The sequence below is a fragment of the Lissotriton vulgaris genome, chromosome 3_2 (assembly GCF_964263255.1).
Source record: "Lissotriton vulgaris chromosome 3_2, aLisVul1.2, whole genome shotgun sequence".
NCBI classification, from domain to species: Eukaryota; Metazoa; Chordata; class Amphibia; order Caudata; family Salamandridae; genus Lissotriton; species Lissotriton vulgaris.
The window spans coordinates 133346388-133370058 of NC_141690.1; the positions used below are offsets into that span (position 1 = coordinate 133346388).

The 23671-nt window shown below is 44.7% G+C and overlaps 1 protein-coding gene across 1 annotated transcript in view; it reads left to right on the forward strand.

The window, feature by feature from the left end:
• The first annotated feature begins 775 nt into the window (after nucleotides 1–775).
• Nucleotides 776–23671, forward strand: part of LOC147725418 (uncharacterized) — a 301666-nt gene continuing 278770 nt past the window's right edge. The window contains exons 1-2 of the mRNA XM_086964528.1: nucleotides 776–817; nucleotides 6429–6541. Coding sequence (XP_086820654.1) covers nucleotides 6494–6541 — 48 coding nt within the window. The 5' untranslated portion in view covers nucleotides 776–817; nucleotides 6429–6493. The remainder of the gene's footprint in view (nucleotides 818–6428; nucleotides 6542–23671) is intronic.

Sequence of the window (23671 nt, forward strand, 5' to 3'; positions counted from 1 at the left end):
CTCAAAGTGCTGCTGCAGACACAGCAAGAAAACCGTACCTATAAATAGAATATTGACGCACACCCGAAAAAACAATTAGAGAAAACATTGGGTGAGGGTATGTCGGAGGTGGTTGTAGTTAGTAGTAGTTGTTATAAAGGATGGTTGAAAAGTACACCAAGTTTTCTAGCTAACGATGTATTGGAGCACTTTGCATGACCACCAGTTACATCACAACACGTCACATTCGGTTTTTAGGCTTGAGAGAGATTTAGGGCCAGATGTACAAAGATCCGAATAGCAATTTCCTAATTGCAATTTACAAAAATTCGCAATTTGGAAATCGCTATTCCTAAAGAATGAAACTATTGAGGTTCATTAGCGATTCATAGTGGGTCGCAAATAGCCGTAAACCCAATCCTCTCACCTAAATTGTTATAATGGGCCGAGGCAAGTTCGTGAACTGGTTGCATAATGTAAGGTGTTTGCCAATAACTGAAGTGAGTCTGTCACTTTGATTTCTTGAAGAAAGTATTAAGAGAATGCACAGACTTGAGTTTCAGTTACATATTAAATAGAAAGGTAGCAGTCCTTTCATGTTAATTAATGGGTGTGTTGTTCATGTAACAATCTAAGCGAGCCAATTTTAAGAACGCCCAACCGATTGTCAAGACACACCTATACGTCACTAGTTGGACTGGTAAAACAGTGTTCATTCATTACAGGAGTCTGCGATTTGTTGCTGTGTCTCTTCTGATTTCGTGGTAGCAATGAACACCTTTTGCAAATAATGAACCATTTTGCAAGGTCTACCATTTCCCGATGCAAAAGCCTGCAGGTAAGGCAGCTCTCTTTTTTAAACCTATACAAGTAATGAATTTGGGGTTGAAGAACCACAGCACTGCTTTATCCCCCACATTTCCCCATTGACCATATTGCAGAGCTACCTAATTAGTATGCAAGAGATGTGAACCTCTGTTCCAAAATCTAGATGATTTGTAATTGTAATTCTTCTCTGTTTTTAACATCCATCCTACCTCCGTTTGACTTTTCAAAATGCTGCACCTTGCATGCGTCTCAATACCATTTTCCTTTTTTGAAGAAAAAAAATTATTGAGTTCTCATTGCAAGCATGAATTGCAAGTAAGGATTAGCATACATTTTGTAATACCGAGTCAGACTACAATTTACAAAACGCGTTCTAAAAAGGAGAGCAGTCCAGAATAACCAATCAGGTACACAGCGTGCATAGGGGCAGAAGGAACGCATTATAAACAGTATGCAAATGACCTAGCTTGATGAGTCCTGTCACCGTGCCGGTTTCATGCTGGCTATTCAATTAAATGTGTAAATCAAACACTGTCATAAGAGAAACAAGGAGAATTCTGACTTGTAAAGCGACTGAAAGCACCGTGGGGTACAGTGGGAGTCGGGGCTCCCAGCCACTGCTCATCAGGAGTGTGAGCTCCTTGGATGACACTCCTGCGGGCCAAACCGATGCTTCAGGAACAAGCATTGGCAAAGCCAGTAAGTCTCGCATATATGAGAGCTTTTGGCTTTAACAATGTCTTTTAGCCATGTTGTATAGCAGAATGACAACAAGCAACACAGACAACAAGAGAGTGGAAATGAGCAAGCAACATGCACAATGGAAGGGAACGACAACAGGGGAAGAAGGAAAAAATAATATTTCCGACATCACACCATGAATGGCAGAAGGAAACTAATCAAAATCAAGCAATCAGTGCTGGGTCCATGGTCATCAGAAGAAGAGAAAGTGAAACAATCACAAACTTGCCAATTGACAGTGACAATGAAGGGTAAATAATGGGCATGCCCCAAAAGGACCCAAATCACTTAGCACCTGAGAGACCTCCACTGGCTCTCCATCCAGAAGAAATGCCAGTTCAACCTACTGACCCACACCTACAAAGCCCTCCAGGACTAAGGACCTGCATGTATGACCCACCGCCTGAACTTCTACCAACCATCCCAAAACCTCCACTCCACCCACCTCAGCCTCCCACAGATGCCGCACACCCACAGCTGACGCTCTGAAGGATGCTCCTTCTCCCACCTCGCTGGCAAGTTCTAGAACACCCTCCCCTCCATCTCAAAACATCACCCTCTCTCACACACTTCAGGAAGAAACTCAGGACCTTGTTATTCGACTGAAACCCGCACCCATCACCTGGATACCCTCACGGGTGATAAGCCACGCTAGACAAGTGCTTATGATTGATTGCTTGATTATCATTTGTTTTGTCAGTATTAGCTTTCCGATCTAACGTACGACCTTGTGGGGGCAATTGACATCGCCTCATCCTTCTCCCTTCCGCTGGCAACACTCACCCTAGATGCGGCTAAAGCCTTCGATAGGGTAAATTGGCCCTACCTCAATGATGTACTGAGGAAGTTTAACTTTGGGGAGAAATTTGGCCGCACTATAGAACTCATGTACAACTCACCATCTGCACGGCTCCTAATAAATGGAACACTATCTGAATCATTTGGGATGTCGAGAGGCACTAGACAGGGCTGCCTGCTTTCCCCCCTCCTCTTCAATCTGTATATTGAACCATTTGCGGAAGTCCTAAGAAGAGATGAACTTATTCCATCCTTCAGAATTGGGGGGTGGGAAAAGCGGGTAGCTCTGTATGCAGACGACATCCTAGTTTTTACCTCAGATCCGGAGATTACATTTCCAGAGGTAATAAGGAAAGCTGAAGAGTTTGGCCGGATCTCGGGCTATGAGATTAACCCAAGCAAAACCGACTTCATGGCTTGGAACATCCCTGATTTACGGCTAAAAATAACCAACTCAATGAGATACCTGGGTATTCGGATAGTGCAAGATGTCAGCAAAATCGCTCAAGTTAACCTCGAGAGAGTGTCTAATGAAAGCAAGAAATTATTAAAATCTTGGTCCAATCTCCCACTGACTATCCTTGGTAGAATAAGTCTGATGAAGATGTCCATCCTTCCCGAATTTACTTTTATTTTTAACTCCATCCCCCTTGCATTCGATAACGCAGCCTTGGAGAAATGTCAGAGAGAGCTCAATTCCTTTGTTTGGTGTTATAAATCGGCAAGAGTGGCATGGAAGAAATTGAGAAGGAGGAGGGAAAAGGGGGGCCTGTCTTTGCCCGATTTGCAATATTATGCGTGGGCATTCCAACTGTCTCACTCAAGAATGCTCCTAAAAAATCCATCTAATACCTCTATTGGTCTCATGTTTAACGCCATGCTGGGTTACCAACTAATGGATTCATGTTTAAATATGGCGATCAGAAATATTTCAAAAAAGTAAAATTAAAAATTCTTATGTCCCAAGCGAAGTTATGGTCGCATATAAGGAGGAAACTAGGCTTACCATATTACTCTAACTCTGCACCCATTTGGGACTCTCCAGGGTTGCCGCTTTGTCTATAAGACAGGCTTGCAAACTCGTTGAGACTAGGAGGAATATCAACATGGGGAGATTTATTGGTAGGCGAATCCTTGAGGCCCTGGGAGGAATTACGGGATCAACTGGGTTCAGAGTTTTCGAGGTTTAAGTTCTTACAATTAGACAGTTGGTTCAAAGCACTGGTCAGGTCTGGAGTAACTCTTGGGAAGTGCAGTATCACTGAAGAGAAATTGGTAGCTAGATCAGGAGGAGGCAAAGAAGTCTCGCAGTGGTACTGGAGCCTGTTAGAAGAGATAGATGGAGAATTCATCCTCCCGGAACAACTATGGGGTACAGAACTTGGAGCCCAGAGTATCGAATTCTGGCAGAAATCCTGCACCCTGCTATATAAATGTGTTAAACCTGCATGGCTTAGGCGTAATCCTTTTTTTACGATACACCGAGCTTATTTTACACCTCTAAAACTGTCTAAATTCATCCCAGGGAAGAAATGCAATAAATGTAACTGCATCGCAGCTTCGGACATTCACATGTTTAAAGAATGTCCAAACATACTACAGTTCTGGAATGAGGTAAAAGTGACTTTGGACTCTATCCTCAATATCTCGATTTCTATTTCACTCCCCTTGATTATATTTGGATGGGATAATAGCATTAAGGGTCATGCAAGGACATTTCTGTTTTATGCAATACTGCTTGCAAGAAGGGAAATATGCAAGGTCTGGATAGAAAACTCGGCACCAACACATGCAAACTGGTTATCATCTCTATATGCAACCTCTAAAACAGACATGTTGAGATCAGGTGGCCCACGCAACCGGGCTTTTTGGAATTTTTTGGTTCAGTGGAGACAGTAACCGGGGTTTTTTTTTTTGTTTTGTTTTTTCCCCGGTCCAATGATTATGCCTTAGAACTCCAAGAACTAGGCCCCCCTCATTTGGTCCCAAGGCTAGTTCAACTGGTTAAACACTAAGTTTGGAGTCATTACCCGCTTTCTCTTCGGGCCATCTCCTGCCGATTCTCATAAATCGCGTTTTCAGGAGCAGGGGTAAACTTGCACCTTAAGTCAACACGCACATGGCAGTTGGAGGCTGAATAAGAGGAGGGTCCAGGCAAATGAGGATTAAAAAATAAATAAATAAATAAATTTAAAAAAAAAAAAGCAAATTAGGTGACAGTCTTCTCTGTGTGTAAGAGACAGCTGTAAGTGTTACAGTCGCCACTTAATGCTGGTGGAAAACCTTGGGTCTGATTCACAAAAAATAGAGAAATCTGCACTACACCATATATTTACATCTACATGCGGATGCAATTTTACTACTTTCTGCAATTAACTATTTCTAGAAGTACAATTGGAAAGTTGCACAAAGCACGTTTCCAGTTATACTTCTGGGCATGTTGACTGACTATTCTGCGCCTCGTGGAATGCAGTGGGAGTCTGCAGAGGGGCGCGCAGCGCTGATAAAGGGGCAGGCTTTTTCTTTTCTTTTCGTCCCGTCTGAGCGTCGAGTCTGTGTGGTGCAGGTGAAGTCGGGGACGTATGAGCTGTGTGAATAATAACTGTGTCAGCACCGTCCCTTAGGTGCATCATCAGAGCTGTGTGAATAATAACAGCTGTGAGCCCTGTGCTGAGGTGCATCATCAGAGCTGTGTGAATAACAACTGCGTCAGCCCCGTGCTGAGGTGCATCATCAGAGCTGTGTGAATAATAACTGCGTCAGCCCCGTGTGTGAGGTGCATCATCAGAGCTGTGTGAATAATAACAGCTGTGAGCCCGTGGCTGAGGTGCATCATTAGAGCTGTGTGAATAATAACTGCGTCAGCCCCGTGCGTGAGGTGCATCATCAGAGCTGTGTGAATAATAACAGCTGTGAGCCCGTGCCTGAGGTGCATCATCAGAGCTGTGTGAATAATAACTGCGTCAGCCCCGTGCGTGAGGTGCATCATCAGAGCTGTGTGAATAATAACAGCTGTGAGCAACAGCATACTCTTGCACGCACTCTCACTGCTCACCAATTCAAAGTTTGCTAAAAAATGTATGCAACGCATTGTCATACACAATGCCAATAACTCAAACTTTAATGCTGCGAGACCTATTGCATTGTAAATGCTTGTTCATTTTAGCAGAGACAGTTGAAAATATGCCTTAAAATGTACTTTATAGTAGTATTCAATGTAAAATCAGTCCCTAACCTGCCCGCTAGGGACTGCCCACGCACTCATCACATAGAAGTAGCTATATTGCATGCTCACTATGGGCCATATGTATGAACACATTTTCCCATAGACACAGAATGGGTAAAACCCTTTGGTACATCTGGCCCATAATGGCTTACCTCAAAGTGCTGCTGCACACACGCAAGAAAAGCGTACCTATAAATAGAATATTGACACACACCCGAAAAAACAATTAGAGAAAACATTGGGTGAGGGTATGTCGGAGGTGGTTGTAGTTATTAGTAGTTGTTATAAAGGATGGTTGAAAAGTATACCAAGTTTTCTAGCTAACGATGTATTGGAGCACTTTGCGTGACCATCAGTTACATCACACAACCTCACATTCGGTTTTTAGGCATGAGAGAGATTTAGGGCTAGATATACAAAGATCCGAAAAGCAATTTCCTGATTACAATTTACAAAAATTAGCAAATTGGAAATCGCTATTCCTAAAGTATTGAAACTATTGAGGTTCATTAGCGATTCACAGTGGGCCCCAAATAGCCGTAAGCCTAATCCTCTCACCTAAATTGTTATGGTGGGCCGAGGCAAGTTCGTGAACTTGTTGCATAATGTAAGGTGTTTGCCAATAACTGAAGTGAGTCCGTCACTTTGATTTCTTGAAGAAAGTATTAAGAGAATACACAGACTTGAGATCCAGTTACATATTAAATAGAAAGGTAGCAGTCCTTTCATGTTAATTAATGGGTGTGTTGTTCATTTAACAATCTAAGCAGGCCAATTTTTAAGAACGCCCAACCGATTGGCAAGACACACCGTACGTCACTGGTTGGACTGGTAAAACAGTGTTCATTCATTGCAGGAGTCTGCGATTTGTTGCTGTGTCTCTTCTGATTTCGTGGCAGCAATGAACACCCTTTGCAAATAATGAACAATTGTGCAAAGTCTACCATTTCCCGAAGCAAAAGCCTGCAGGTAAGGCAGCTCTCTTTTTTAAACCTATACAAATAATGAATTTAGGGTTGAAGAACCACAGCACTGCTTTATCCCCCAACATTTCCCCATTGACCATATTGCGGAGCTACCTAATTAGTATGCAAGAGATTTGAACCTCTGTTCCAAAATCTAGATGATTTGTAATTGTAATTCTTCTCTGTTTTTAACATCCTACCTCCGTTTGACTTTTCAAAATGTTGCACCTCGCAATTGTTTCAATACCATTTTCCTTTTTTGAAGAAAAAAAATTATTGAGTTCTCATTCCAAGCATGAATTGCAAGTAAGGATTAGCATAATTATTGTAATACCGAGTCAGGCTACAATTTACAAAACGCGTTCTTAAAAGGAGAGCAGTCCAGAATAACCACATAGGTACAGAGCGTTCATAGGGGCAGAAGGAACGCATTATAAATAGTATGCAAATGACCTAGCGTGATGAGTCCTGTCACCGTGCCGGTTTCATGCTGGCTATTCAATTAAATGTGTAAATCAAACACTGTCATAAGAGACAAAAAGAGCATTCTGACCTGTAAAGCGACTCAAAACCCCGTGAGGCACAGTGGGAGTCGGGCCTCCCATCCACTACTCATCAGGAGTGTGAGCTCCTTGGATGACGCTCCTGCGGGCCAAACCGATGCTTCAGGAACAAGCATTGGCAAAGGCAGTAAGTCTCGCATATATGAGAGCTTTTGGCTTTAACAATGTCTTTTAGCCATGTTGTATAGCAGAATGACAACAAGCAACACAGACAACAAGAGAGTGGAAATGAGCAAGCAAGATGCACAATAGGAGGGAACGACAACAGGGGAAGAAGGAAAAAAAAATATTTCCGCCATCACACCATGAACTGCAGAAAGACACTAATCAAAATCAAGCAATCAGTGCTGGGTCCATGGTCATCAGAAGAAGAGAAAGTGAAACAATCACAAACTTGCCAATTAACAGTGCCAATGAAGGGTAAATAATGGGCATGCCCCAAAAGGACCCACATCACTTAGCACCTGAGAGACCTGCACAGGCTCTCCATCCAGAAGAAATGCCAGTTCAACCTACTGACCCACACCTACAAAGCCCTCCAGGACTAAGGACCTGCATATATGACCCACCGCCTGAACTTCTACCAACCATCCCAAAACCTCCACTCCACCCACCTCAGCCTCCCACAGATGCCGCACACCACAGCTGACGCTCTGAAGGATGCTTCTCCTCCCACCTGGCTGGCAAGTTCTGGAACACCCTCCCCTCCATCTCAAAACATCACCCTCTCTCACACACTTCAGGAAGAAACTCAGGACCTTGTTATTCGACTGAAACCCGCAGCCCATCACCTGGATACCCTCACGGGTGATAAGCCACGCTAGACAAGTGCTTATGATTGATTGCTTGATTATCATTTGTTTTGTCAGTATTAGGGGCATGAATGTAGAGCCCCATAGAGACCTGTTTCTAAGCCAGTTTTTAATAACTGCTGCATGTGAGAACCTGCAAGACGAGGGTCTCTTAAAATTCAAAAACTGGGTGTAAAACTCTCTGACACCTTTTGGGTTTTATTATACTCAAAAGTACATAAACAATAACAAGAGTAGAAAGAAAATTAAAATACTAAGAGTGAAAAAAATAGCCTGGTTAAAATATACACGCATAAAGAGAGAACACGACAAGAAAAGTATGATTAAAAAAACACAGATGGAACTAAGATGGAAGCTCAGTGTGCCAATAAAAAAAAAAGACTACAATAAACAAAAGGGCAAACCAACACTGGTGAGAGATGGCACTAGACGTGTAGTATGTGTGAGGATGTAACAGCAAACATGCGAAGGTGCAATGTCACACTATTATGGTCATTGAAGCAATACCGTATGTAACACTCCAACAAATCCATGGCTGAAGGGCGCTGAAAAAAAGCCATTTATCAAATCACTTTTGTGAAGTATTATTCCTCAAAAGCCCGGCGAACACACGCTTAAAACCCAGCAGGGCTAAATCAACCATTCGTCTTTTCAAAGGTGACAGACTGAGTTCCATCTTAGAGGATAAGGTTATCATCTGTCATTTACAATGAATCGAAATGGCAAAACGGTGTTATGATAGTTGCATTGCAAAGATTCTGCTATCTCTCCTCTAAAGCACGAATCTACTGATGCAGAGTAAAAATTTGACCTGGATAGAAAACCTGCCCTCAGAGCATTTTCACAGATGCTGCACTAGAACGAAAATGAGATGGATGTAAATTCTCATGCCCTGACTCAATTATACATTGTAATACCTTAATTGCGATAAGGTACTTAACGCTGCATAAAAAGGAGACGAACTCAGCAACTGCAGCCTCAAGCAACTGCAGTATCATTACAGCTTTATCCCTAGCATCTATTGTGCAGTTCTCGCCTTTAATAGTCATCATAGTGAATTGTTTGCAGTAACCAAGCTAACCCTAAAGGGAGTGACACTGCATAGAGACCAGCATAAAACGAGCCACGATTTTCTTTACAGTGTTACAAATGCTTTTTACTTTTACAAACATGGTAAAATAAATGTTTTCCTATTGGGGAAGTTGCTCCACCAGGCACCAACTGGTTCTAGATAGCTGAGCTGGGAAATTATTCCTTTTATTTTGTTTCTCCAGTAAACTTGTAACTGGTAAGAAAACCCCTCAAAATGCCAGGTTCAGCTACCTGTTTTCTTGCTAACAGGAACTGGGACATACCGGAGAATTACTTTAGAACCCCTTTTGCAATAAATCTAATTTAGATCAACACGAGGGAGGGCTCACCGCCTCCCTCAGCCAGAACCCTCCCACCAGCACAACGGACCCCAACGAAGCAGCCAGCAACCTCACCAAGTGGCTGACCGCCTGCGCCGATGACCTCGCACCACTAAAGAACCCTCCCAGCAGACCCGGCAGCAAGAAAACCCCCTGGTTCACCGACGAACTCAAGGACTCCAAGCAGAACTGCCGCACCCTCGAGAAAGCCTGGCGGCTCGACCAGACCACAGACAACAGGACCGCCCTCAAGCACGCCACCCGCAAACACCATCAGCTGATCCGCACCACCAAGAAGACAGCACTCAAAGAACGACTGGAAAACAACGCCCACGACAGCAAGGAACTCTTCAGCATCGTCAAAGAGTTCTCCAACCCCAGCGCCGGAAACAACAACATCACTCCCTCGCAAGACCTCTGCAACTCACTCGCCTCATTCTTCCACCGCAAGATCGCCGACATACACAACAGCTTCGAAGCACAGACCACGCACCCTACCACTGAACCAATGCCCGCCACCACCACCCTCTGCAACTGGACCCCGATCAGCACCAAAGACACCACCCGCACGATGAACTCCATCCACTCCGGATCACCAACCGACCCCTGCCCACACCACGTCTTCAACAAGGCTGACGCCATCATCGCACCCCATCTCCGGGACATCATCAACACCTCCTTCCACACCGCCACCTTCCCGGAGAGCTGGAAGCACGCCGAGCTTAGCGCCCTCCTGAAGAAACCAACGGCGGACCCCACCGACCTCAAGAACTACCGTCCCATCTTGCTCCTTCCTTTTCCTGCCAAAGTCATTGAGAAGACCGTCAACAGACAGCTCGCCGCCTTCCTCGAGACGAACGGATCCCTCGACCCCTCGCAGTCCGGGTTTCGGGCCAACCACAGCACGAGACCGCCCTGATCGCAGCCACCGATGACATCAGAGCCCTGATCGACAACGGGGAAACAGCGGCCCTCATCCTCCTGGACCTCTCTGCTGCGTTCGACACTGTCTGCCACCGCACCCTAGTGCAGCGCCTCAGCAACATCGGAATCCAAGAGAAAGCACTGGAGTGGATCATCTCGTTCCTCGCCGGAAGGACTCAGAGAGTCCGCTTCCCCCGTTCAGATCCGAGGCCACCGAAGTCATCTGCGGCGTACCACAAGGATCTTCACTCAGCCCAACCCTCTTCAACGTCTACCTGAGCCCCCTCGCAGCCATCGCACGCCAACACAACCTCAACATCATCTCCTACGCCGACGACACCCAACTGATCCTCACCAACGACCCCGCCACCGCCAGAGCCAGCCTACACGAAGGGATGAAAGACGTCGCCGACTGGGTGAAGAACAGCCGCCTGAACTCAGACAAGACGGAAGTCCTCATCCTGGGATCATCACCCTCCGCCTGGGACGACTCCTGGTGGCCCCCTGCCCTGGGCACCGCTCCCAAGCCAACGGACCACGCACGCAACCTGGGCTTCATCCGGGACTCCTCCCTCTCGATGACTAGACTGGACATCCCCCGACAAAGCCACATCACTGGACACCTGAGAGACCTGCACTGGCTCCCCGTCAGCAAGAGAATCACGTTCAGACTCCTCACCCACGCACACAAGGCTCTCCACGACCTGGGCCCCAAGTACCTCAACGACCGCATGACCTTCTACACGCCCACCCGCCAGCTACGATCGACCAGCCACGCCCTCGCCACCGTACCACGCAGCAGCAGAGCCACCGCCGGAGAAAGATCCTTCTCCTACCTGGCAGCCAAGACTTGGAACTCCCTCCCCACCCACCTTTGGCGAACCCAAGAACATCTCTCCTTCAGGAAGCAGCTCAAGACCTGGCTGTTCGAGCAGTAACGTACCCCTCTCCCCAGCGCCTTGAGACCCTCCCGGGTGAGTAGCACGCTTTACAAATGCCGTGATTGATTGATTGATTCTGATGGTCTTTCCAAATATTACAGTGAACGTGTTAAAGACCTTCTGAATACAGTCAAATCAGGGTCTCCCTTAGACCCAGCTGCTCTCCATATCTTTCATCAGGGATCAGAATGCCTTGCTCCAGCGTTAACAGAGCTGTTAAATCTTTCTCGCTCTAATGGGCAGGTTCCCTAAAAGTGGAAGCATGCTATTGTAAGCCACTCTTAAAGAAACTTAACTTTGACCCCCTACACCCTTCTGTGTCTGAGAAACTACGGGCCAATTTCTTTGCTACCCGGAGTCTCCAAGCTCTTAGAGAGACATGTAAACAAAAAGGATCTGCCTTCCTCGAATTTACGGATGTTCTCCATCCAGCCCAAAAGGGTTTTTGTCCACAACACGGAACAGAAAGGCTGCTGGCAGTGGTCGAGGAACTCAGACGTCTTTTAGATCAAGGAGTTTCTGCAGCTGTTATCCTTCTAGACCTTAGTTCTGCCTTCGATACAGTGAACCATCCAACACTTATTCAAAGAATATCTAAGGACGATATTTAGGACAGAGCTCTAGAATGGCTCTCCTCCTTCCTGGAGGATTGAATCTTCCAGGCCTTTAACCAGTCCTATTACTCAGCCAGCTCCTCCCTAAGATGTGGGGTTCCGCAGGGATCCTGCCCAAGCCCCACTCCTTATATTCTTTATATGAATCCCCTTGCAGAGATTGTGGACCGATTTGGGTTGCCATTGGATTCCTATGCCGATCACACCCAGTAAGTCATGGTAAATTTCCCCTGACCCCATCTCTATCTCTGGATCCCTACCTTAAGGAAGTAGCCAGCTGAATGGCTTGCTAAAAAATTAACTCAAGAAGGACAAAACCTATGCCATGATTCTGCAGCAGTGTCCCGAGCCCCCTACCAGACTGCCTGAGGAAATTGCCTACCCCTAAAAGCTTGACAAAGAGCCTTGGGATACGGCTGGATTCCAGTCTTACGATGGACCATCAAGCAAATAAAATTGCTACCATTTGTCACGGCACCCTGAGACTGTTGAGGAAGGTTCTGAAGCTTCTCCAACCTTCTACAACCAGAAGAGTGATTGTGAAAGGCCCTTGATTATGGGAACGCTGTGCATCTTGGCTCTCCCTGCTATGTCGTCAAAAGGTTGCAGACTGTGCAGAAAGATGCTACACGACTTCTGATGAACATCCCTAAACATCATATTAATAGGGCTCTTAGAGACCTTCATTCGCTTCTGGTGGAACGCTGAGTTCCGTTTAAGCCCCAATGCATTATATATAAGGCAATTAATAAAAAAGGGTGCTTACTGTTAAGACCTTTAGCCTCCTCTTATTTGTCTGGGAGACTTTTTAGATCCTCCTGAATGAAATGAAATGAAAAGACGATTTGTAAAGCGCGGTAGCTGCCCTCAGGCGTCCTAGCGCTAACTGAACAACACTTGCAGGTGAAGAAGCTGACATTTTTTTATTCAGATTTCTTAAAAAGGACGGTTTTTAGATGTTTGTGGAACAGGAGTAGGTTGGGCATATCTCAGATGGAGGGGGAGGGATTTCCAGAGTTTGGCTGTGCTATATGAGAATAACCGGCCTCCGCATCGGATCTCTTGATCCTAGGGACTGTGGCAAGGAAAGGGGATGCTGATCGGAGCTGTTTGTTCGGGTGGTAGGGGGTAATTAGGGAGTGATTGATGGCATTCCCCGTGTTCCAAAATAATCGGTGAGAGATACATACAGCCTGATTCATCATTCTCCCGTTTTGCGAGCCCCTAATAGCGATTCATAGCGAATCGCTATTAAGGACTCGCAAAACGGGATTCATGTAGAAATTGCATAAAGAAATGCGATTCCTACATATTCCTTATTTGCGATTAGCTAATTTCTAATCGCAAATAAGGAATAACTCGCCATTCATTCCTATGGGCCAAAAGGCCCATAGGAATGAATGGGGAGTATTCCTTATTTGCGATTAGCAATTTGCTAATCGCAAATAAGATAGCGATTTGAAGAGTGCCAGGGGTGTCCAAAGGACACCCTGTAGCACCCCTCAAATGAAATTTTACACAGGTGTTGCACACACACATGTCCAAAGGACATGTGTGTGTGTAACATGCAACTCAGAAAAATGCATTTAAATGCATTTTTCTGAGTATTCGCAATTTACCACGAGGTCTGACCTCACTGTAAATTGCGGCCAGAAATTGGGAATTCGCAAAAAAAAATTGGATGATGAATTGCATTTAAGGAATCTCAAATAGAGATTTCTTAAATGTAATTCCTCGCAAAATTTGCTTTTGGGATGCTGGATCCCAAATGCAAAAATCGCACTCGCAAAGGGCCAGATTCTCAGAATCTGGCCCTTTGCGAGCGCAATTTTGTTTGATGAATTGGGCAGATAGAGTCTTGAAGTCGATTCTCTCCCTGACTGGGAGCCAATGAAGGCGTTTTAGACCAGGCTTGCTGGGAGGCGACGGGGGATCTGAAGCAATGTTCGGGCAGCACAGTTTTGTATGATCTGAAGCTTACGTAGGGTGGTTTGAGGGGCTCCTAGATAGAGGGCGTTTCCAAAATCAAGACGGGAAAGGATTAGGCCTTGGACCATGATCCGTCTCGCCCGAAGTGGCAGAAGGAGGAGGATCTTCCGAAGAAGCCTGAGTAGCCCGAAACAAATAGCTGATAGTTTGGCTGCCTGGCAGTTAAAACTGAGGGATTTATCCAGCCAGATGCCAAGGCTCTTTATAGTGCCTTTGGGTGTGGGGGGGAGCCAAGACAGACGGGCCAGAGTGAGTTGATCGTGGAGGCATGGGGGTTGCCTAGGAGCATGAGCTCTGTTTTGTCTCCGTTTAATTTAAGACATGAGGAAGTCATCCATTTGCTGACTTCTTCTAAACAGACCCTTAGGTTGTCCTGTGCTTTATGTGTATCTGACTGATTGAGGGCCACCACTAGCTGAGTGTCGTCGGCATATGTGGCGACGACACTCCTCAGCCCATCTATTGAAGGTTCCGAAGGTTCGTAGGTCATGATGGGATGGAGTTTCACTTGGTTATTGGAGCCTAAGCTCTGGAATTTCCTTCCTGTGCAACTGCATCTACTGGAGCCTGAACCTCCTTTCTGCAAAGTCTTGAAGACCTGGCTGTTCAGCAATTAATCTCCTATTGACATAAACATTCAACATATGCCTAATGTTGGGAGGCCTTTGGGTAGCCATTTGTTACATAAGGAGTCCAGAAGAGAACAGAATATCATTCACTCATTCATACTTTACTTTTTCTGTCACATCTCACTGTGTGTTTTCTTATTACCCCTATTCCGTATAAGCAACACTACAAAGTGAGATGTTAAGACAAACGTTTAGTGTCTTGCAACATGCGGATACCAATTGCAATCTATCAATTAACGAAATCACTGCATGGATTCAGCAACAACAAAGTTAAAGTGTGCCCCACTTTAACAATGCACTGTTAGTGGTGCCTCGGATCAGGAAACAACGCCAGGGAGGCGGATCTTTCAACTTCTTGGCCTCCTCCCTGTGGAACTCTCTGCCACTGACGCTAAGGCTTCATGAAGATCTGTTAGCCTTTAGACAGGCTTTTAAAACTTGGCTCTTTAAGCAAGCTTATCCTTAGTTAACTCCGTTTTTTTTTTCTGTCACATGTTATGTTTTGCCAGTCTTCCACAGCGCCATGAAGCCTACGGGCGTACGTGCGCTTAATAAATTTAATTTAACATAACATAACACTTTGTTTCTGCTGATACTGCATGATGCCTCTGTATATTTGAGTTGTTAAAAAACAAAGAAATTTGAGGCAACAGGATTTAAAACATTGGAATCTTAATAAGAGTAGTGACACACCACAGATCTGTAACTATCGGAAATAGGGAACAGTTTGGAAAAATCTTCACCGTATCAGAGGTCTTTGTCTTTTAAGTGTTAAGCTCCAAAACTCCCATAGACCAAAAGAGAAATACGCATGGATCAACTTCACTCAGCCTACTGTTTTCTCCACTCTCCTTTGTCAGGAAAGGAAAACACTGACACAAGTACTGCTGGGATGGTGCTCCACTCCACAAAGCGCTCTTCGGATGCAGCACTCGATATTTAGTGCTGTAAAAGCTTATGAAAACATGAACAATTATATAGACACTACCGCCAATCTAGGCCAAAAAGTAAAGGGCTACAATACCTCTCTAAAAGGGGTCATTCTGGGATGAAACATCACCCCAAGCAGGCATTCATTTCACAGTTGAATATACGAAAAAAACCGGGCAATGATGCGGGAGGTGGTAGTAGCGATGATGTGGGTAAGGGGAAGGGGAGGCAGTGAAAAATGGGCAAGCAATAAGAAACCATGTGGTGGCAGTGAACAAAATAGTGCCTGAATCCGAGAGTGAGCTGCCGACGCGCAATGAGGGGCATATTATCAAGAACGGCGTCAAAATTATCGCCAGTTTAGCGACAGAAAACTGCAGCTAATGCATCGATAATGGGCTTGATAATATGCTCTGGATAATTCCAAAAGAAGTCCATGTTCTAGTGTGAATTTTAACGCCGTTCTTGATAATATGCCCCTAAGTTCAATTATTCGGAGCTCCGTCTATGGTCCACAGGAGGAAACAATGTGAAAGTTCTCTGTTTATCTATCCAGTGTTCGGTGTACCAAGTAATCTCCTTAAGGTCCAGTGTTTTGTGAAATTAATACCAGCTGTGGGGAGAGTCACAGATTCAAGTTATTGGAAGTGTTTGTGGCGCTTATGCTTACAGGCATGGTGGTGAACAAGTAGTTGAAATTGGGCATGTTAACCATTTTGAACGTCTAGATATGCCATAAGAGAGACCAGTGAAGGTGGGACCATTTCTGACTTCCATGATGGTCTTAGTCAACAATAGATCCATCATTTATTGAGCAGCAGTGAGAAGCTCAATACATCTCATTCCCAAGCCATAGCTCTTTTCCAATTCATACCCCTAAATAGGCTATTGTGCAATCCGAAATGAAACGTAAACCAGAATGTCATATCAGGTTATTAACTTGAGTACTTAAAACCATACTGTATAGATTGTCACTTTCAAATCAATTCTTAATGAGCAAGCTCTTGTCAATGCCAGTATCTCTGCAACTTGTGCTGAAATTACATTAGGCAGGTAAGATGCTCCAAGGGTTTCAGAAATTGAACATTCTGCACAGTCAGCTTTCAGAGCTCAGTAGTGGTCTCTTAAACAGGGACCATCAGGTTCAGCATGCGGTGAGGGAGGCAAGATGGCCGCCGTGGCTCTGTAGAGAGAAGTCGCATTTTATACTCTCTCCTATCCTAGGATGATGGAGTATTGGTGAACCCAGGGATGTGGGGTCTGACTAACCGGATTTTTCTTGACACAGTGGATATATTCAGCCCAGACTGGCTGAGGGGCTTCCCTACAAAGAAAGTGAAAAAGAAGGTGATAGACTGGCTGAACTGCTGGAGAAGTCTGCTCAACGACGTGAAAGTGCCTCTGAAGATGTCCCAAAGGCTTAAGGCGGATAGAGACAAAGTAGCGGCAGCAGGACCGACTAAGTCCTCAGGAGTTGCTGTGAGAGAGGGGGCTATCCCAAAGACAGCCTCTGTGAGAAAAGCGGCGGAATTTTCAAATCGGAGCTTGAAGAACACAGCAGCAAAGAAAGCGGAGAAGCAGGAGAAGAAATTGGAAGCAGGTCCGGAGACCCGCTCAGCGATGTCTAAATCAATGAGGGATACTGCACCAGATGGAAAGCCCCAGCGAGCGCATGCAGCGCAAACGATTGTTAAAGATCTAAAGAGACAAGCGACCTTACCGGAGTCGTTTTCCACAAGGGCCCCTCAGTCTGTTCCTCGAATAGAGATTCAGGCAGACGGTCTGCAGCAAAAGGAGCAGCAAAAGGAGCAGCGACCGACGGCTACCGGCGCCCAGGGGAACAGCGGCGAGTCAAACGCGGAAGCAGAATCAACGGACCGCGAGCACGCAAGCAGCGGAGGCCCGGTTGCTAGGCAACAGGGAAGCAATGCAGGAGACGGCATGGTGAATGCAGAGCGGCGAGTAGAAGCTCCAGAAGCCGCGGGAGGAGAGGAGGCGGAGGTGGTGGCTGGTAAGGAGTTTGGCTGTGATACTGACAATGACAATGCTTCTAAGCAACTAGAAAAAACAAATAACACGCAGATGTTAGACGCTCTCCTGTCAGTAGAGGCAGAGCTATATAATAAACATTCGAAGGTCACTGAGGCAAGCTGGGGCAGCACGCAGAGTTTAACGGACCAGCATGGGTTACATCTGGATCAGGACTTTGGGAGAAAAAACAAAAGTTTAGACAGAAGTGTGAGGGGAGGCTCGCCGGAGTTTTTTTCGGTCAATGAGGGCTCGGATTCATCAGAACCAAGCGAGGTGGAATCAGAGGAAGAGGAGAGCGGGACTGAATGTACTTCTGACTCAGACATTAGCAATGGTTCTAGCGAATTAGTCACAAAAAAGAAAAAAGGTACTGTGGGAGTAAAAAAAAGAAGCGGAAGAGGTTCAAGAAGCAGTATGACTAAGAAATTATCATGGGACTACTCCGCTACTTCAGAGACCTACAAAGAAAGTGAGCAGGAAGGAGGGGAAGGGAGGCAGAATAACCAAAATGTAACCCTCGAAATGTTGTTTGGGACCTTGAAACAGATGCAGAAGGAGGCAAGAACGGAGAGCAGAAGGGCGAAAAGAGACACAAAAAAACTGCAACTATCACTAAGGAAAGTAAGTAGAAAACAGGAAGAGGTTGAAGAAAGAGTTTTACAAGTGGAGGAAAGGACAAGTAGGGTGGAAGACGAAGTGACAGATTGGCAGACTTTTAAAACGGATCAAGAGAAGGTGGTTGAAGACCTTCAGTGGAAGTTAGAAAGCTTTGAAAATCGCCAAAGAAGGAACAATGTGAGACTTTTGGGTCTGGAGGAGGGAAAAGAGGGACAGGATCCCAGAGGGTATGTGGTTAAAATCTTGGAAGAGGCCTTTCCCGACTCAAAATGGCAATGGGATGTGGAAGTGCAAAGAGCACATAGGTACCCACTGTTCAAAAAGAAAAACCGGGGAGGGCAAGAGAAGGAACTCCCAAGAGCAATGTTGGTTTTTTTGGGTAATTTTCTAGCAAGACAGGAGATAATTGATAAAGCTAGACCTGACTCAAGAATTACAGCTGATGGAAATACTTTCTTCTCTAGGCCAGATTTCTGCCACGTTACCGTGGAAAGAAGGTGGAAACTAAGACAGATGATTGGGTCTTTCCAGAAGCAAGGGGCAGAAGCATATCTCTTGTTTCCGTCTAGGTTGAAAGTTATCAGGAAAGGTTATGTCAAAATGTTTACATCCGAGATAAAAGCAGCAGAATATCTAGCAGAAATTTCGGAAACTAATAAAGGGAAGGAGAGTGGAGCTAAAACCAGAACCCCACCACAGTTTCCCCGGAGAACTCCACCAAAAACTCCGTAAGACGGTTAGATGGTAATGCCAAACAGTTTATTTGGCAATATCGGACAGAGGGGTAAATAGGATGGGAGAGAGTAGCGACGCTGCAGAGTACGGTTGGCTACACATAGGCCAGGATTGGCCTATTTGCCTGTAGTGAGGGGGGGGGGCTCCCAAGGGGCGGGGGGTAAGGGGGGGAGGGGGGAGGGTGGGGGGGGGAGACATACATGTTGGTTTTGGGCACAGTTATGGTGTAGAAGAAAGAGGTAAAAAAGACTTAAAAAAAGTTGTAGGGATCAAGGTACACAAGCAAACTAGAAGGGGGAAAAAATTGTGTTGGAAAGATCAAAGCCTACAGGTAACTATTAATTCCTGCTGGTTAAATTGGGAAAACGGTAATGTTAAGAAATATAAATGTCTTGTAGAATAGTGTCAATCAATATTTGTGGACTTAATGAGATCAATAAGAGGTTAAAAGCTGCGTCACTGTTAAAATCTTTTAAACCAGATTTAGTGTGTCTTCAGGAAACACACATTGAGGGCACTAAGGTCTACCTACTTGATCAACTAGGTTTTAATGTTCTAGCAAAAACCAATCAGAACACTAAGACAAGAGGAGTGGCGATACTGGGCAGGAAACAGGATACAATAGTTAAGAGAAAGCTGGAGGATAACTGGGGAAGATGGGTTATAGTTGAATTATCGTTTAGGGGGGAAACCTTCACGCTTGTTTCAGTCTATGGCTCTACTGGAGATGACCCAGATGTTCCTCAATTCCTAGATGCAGAACTTGCTCGGTGGCCTGAGCCTATTATATTATGCGGCGACCTGAATATTCATGATTTAGATAGTAGCTTTTTAGACCCTAACAGGAAGTATGCGGGGAGGAAAAAAAGAACCTATAGGGCCCTAGCAGATTTAGCAAGGAATAACTCTCTAGAGGATCCTTGGGTACATTGCCATCCGAATCTCGACGGGAGTACTTTCTTTTCAGCGCCCCATCAGATCTTAGTCAGGCTGGATTATTTTTTAATCACAAGAGGGTTGCTAGATGGTGCAAGGATAGTAAGAGAACCAAGGATCATATCAGATCACAGTCCGCTAGTATTAGATGTAAATATTGGGCAAAGGAGAAATAAGGAGCCATCGCAATGGACATTCGACAGAGCACTCCTTCAGGATCATGAATACAGGGAAAGAATGGCTGAATGGATTAAGGAATTCTGGGTAATTAATAGAGGTACTTCATCACCTGGGATTGTGTGGGACGCTTTTAAAGCTGGAATAAGAGGAGAGACCTTAAGTTATGTTATCAGATTGCAAAGAAGAGAAAGGGAGGAACTAGAAAGAAATAATGAATCAATTAGGGAGGCAGAGGAGGAACTCATGTTGGCTATACAAGCGCACACACCAGTCGAGCAGATATTGTTAAAACTAGTCGCTCTTAAAACAGTGGTCATGGAAGGGATGGCAAAAAAGACGGTGGAGAAATATTTAGCCAATAAAGAAAAGGCATATGAACTCAGCGAAAGAGTGGGTCATATATTAGCGGTGCGAGCTAGACAAAGAGATGGGATGGCTGATATTAAGGAGATCAAAAATGGTCAGGGAATTAAAGTTAAGGGTGCAGAACAGATTAGAGAGGTTTTTAGGCAGTTTTATATGGAATTGTATCAGACAGATGGGCAAGGAAGAGAGGAGGATATGAGGGCATATCTGAGGGATATTGAGCCATCATACCTGGAGGAGTCAGATAGAATAGAGCTGGAAGAGAAACTTGAGGTGGATGAACTTGTCGAAGCGTTGAGGGAACTCCCATCTGGGAAGGCCGCTGGCCCGGACCAGATTCCAGTTGAATTTTATAAGGTCTTCCAGACCTCTCTGTTAGCGGATATGTTTAAAATAATGGCGTCAGCACAACTGGGTGAAACTGTTCCATGTTCCTGGGGTGGCGCAGACATCATTGTTATCCCAAAAAAAGGTAAACCGCCAGATGTCCCAGGCTCCTACCGTCCCATCACCTTAATGAACGCCGATGTCAAGGTGTTTTCAAAAATATTGGCAAAAAGATTATCTAAGACAATTGAATCTTTAGTTACACCCTCTCAGCATGGATTTATTCCAGGGAAAGGGACAACCCACCATACCAGGCAGGTAATTACGGCATTTGATGCAGCAGACATCCTGGAAGATCCAATGGCAGCGGTGTTTCTCGACGCTGAAAAGGCTTTTGATAGGGTCTCATGGGGTTATCTATGGGAAGCTCTAAGGTGGCACGGTATAGGACCAGGATTTATAAAGGCTTTGCAGACGCTATATATAGCCCCGACGGCCAAGATAAGAGTCAATAGAGGTTACTCAGCCGCAGTCAACATCCAGAGAGGTACAAGGCAGGGTTGTCCCTCTTCTCCCTTACTGGTCGCTCTATATCTCGACCCTTATATTCGCAAATTGGAAACGAATCAACAAATATTACCATTAGTACTAAATGGTTGCAGACTTAAATCACTAGCCTATGCGGACGACGTAGCCATCTTGACTCCAGATCCTGTAGCCGCCATTAGGGCAATTGAATCAGAAGCTGAGAGCTTTGGCCAGTTCTCTGGGTATAGCTTGAACACAACTAAGACACAGATAGTTAAAAATCAGTGGGTAATGTGTAATGATGTAAGAGTGACAAATATGGCAACTTATCTAGGGGTGCAAATGACGGCAGAAATAAGTAAAATTGTGGAAAAAAATATGGATCCCTTGATAACTCAAATGAAAAAAGATCTAGACAGAATGAATAATTTACACCTGTCGCTAGTCGGCTGTACAAATATTATCAAAATGATGATTTTACCCAAATTTTTGTATGTATTCAGGGCTGTACCATTGTTGATTGAGGCCAGCTGGTTTAACTGCATAGAGGCTATATGTAATAGGTTTATTTGGGCCCAAGGTAAAACCCGGAGAGCTTATAGGTACATGACACTCCCTAGAGAAAATGGGGGGTGGGGGGCACCGGATTTTCGTTTATATTATATGGCCTCTGTGCTGCAATATATTCAAGGCCTTATTGGTGGAAGCCCTGACGATGATAGAATGCAGAAAATGTCTACAGATGTGTATGCTGTCGCCCTAGGGGTAAATGCAGAGAACTGCTTTTTAAAGTGCATTGATTATAGCTATTTCAAGAGGACTAAGTTTAAAACTGTCAAAGCGGCTGTCACGACATGGAATGCATTCTTGAAGAGGGTAAAACTTGGGAGATATAACAGATATGTCTTATTAAATAACAATAGGTCACTCCCCAAGGAAATTTTTGGAGATTATACTATGGCAGAGTGGGCACTAAAGGGGGTTACACAAATTGGAGATTTATATGCACAAGATGGCTTTATGCAATTTTCAGAGTTGAGAGGAAAATACGGTTTAGATAATAGGGGATTTTTCAAATATCTACAGGTTAGAAGTTTTCTTAATAATAAAGTTGGGGGTCCGGCAGGTTTTAACAAAATGGATATAATGGAGAAAATAAAATTGTCGGGGGACTGTACTATTAAGTCCTTTTATGCAGCATTGGTGAAAGACAAGCAGGATGATTTAGTTAAATTTAGTAAAAAATGGGAAGATAAACTGGGTATTGATGCTAGACTTTTTTATGATTCTTTGAAATTCGGATCTACGATATTATGTGCTGCCCCGCTGCAATCACAGCATTATAAAACATTGTACTCTTTGTACTTTACTCCTGCAAAGATTGCAAAATGGGGTGGGAATCAAGGAATCAATTGTCCCAGATGTAATGAATTGGAAGCAGATAGTGTACACATTTTTGCTACATGCCCACAACTAAGAACTTTGATTAGGGAAATTGAGGGGTTTTTGGCGAACTCATTGGATATTGAGATATCTCTTACACCAGTTTTGATTATGTTAGGGGTGAGTGATGACGAGCAGACTCAATATGCTGAATTCCTTTTTGTAGTAATGGCTGTCTATAGACTAACAATAGCTAGGGCATGGCTAGATAAAAGCCCTCCGAAAATGCAACGCTGGCTGGCAAACGCCCTATATGCATATAATATAGAGGAAAAATTTTTTGCCCGGAAGGGGAGGAGTGGAAGACGTTTGGGGAGAAGAATTTGGGAGCCATTATGTAAATGGAAAGAGAGACAAAGAAGGAATAGCTAGGGGTAGGGGTAGGTAGTTGCCTTTACTTTGACGTTGAGTTTTTTTTTTCTTTTTCTTCTTTTTTTTGTTCACTGATTTCGGACTCTGTTTATCAACTTTAGCTGATTTATATAATTGTGTACATTGTGTTTGGTCAGATTTATTGTATAATTTATTTGTCAGTATTTAAGGCTTGTGATATAGGTAATGCTCATAATCTATTGTTGTAATGAAGAAAAATAAAAAAATCTTATAAAGAAAAAAAAAAGAAAAAAAAAAAAGAAGAAGTGACCTGGTGCCTTAGCGACTTGGTTGTCATGGAAAAAAATGTGACCCGACCGTGGATAACAGTGACTTGAGGGCACTTTTTAGAAATTCATTATTTCTTTTTGCTTGAAACACATCTTGTTCTTGTAGCTTACTGCTCCCTCAATCAGGGGCTAGTCCAAGTGAGAACTGCTATTTGTGCAGCAGATCACTCTGGACCGGGGCTGGGAAGGGGAAGCCAGACCCGATAGGGGCCTGGGTAGAACGCCGACCGGAGGCGGGACCCCTCCCCCGCCCCCCTATTAGCATTCCGGCTGCACCAGTGGGGGCTAGGATTGGCCCCCATAGACAAAGAAAGCCCCCCCAATCAGGGGGCGAGTTAGGAAGTGCAAGGGGGGATAAGAGGGGACCAACGGCCTGAGGTGAACATAATTCCTCCACCTTGCAGGAGAGAAGACGAGAATCCCACCCACCAACACCAAAAACACAGGCGTCGTAGCAGTAAGGGAAAGAGGGTAGAGGAACAAACACAAAGAAG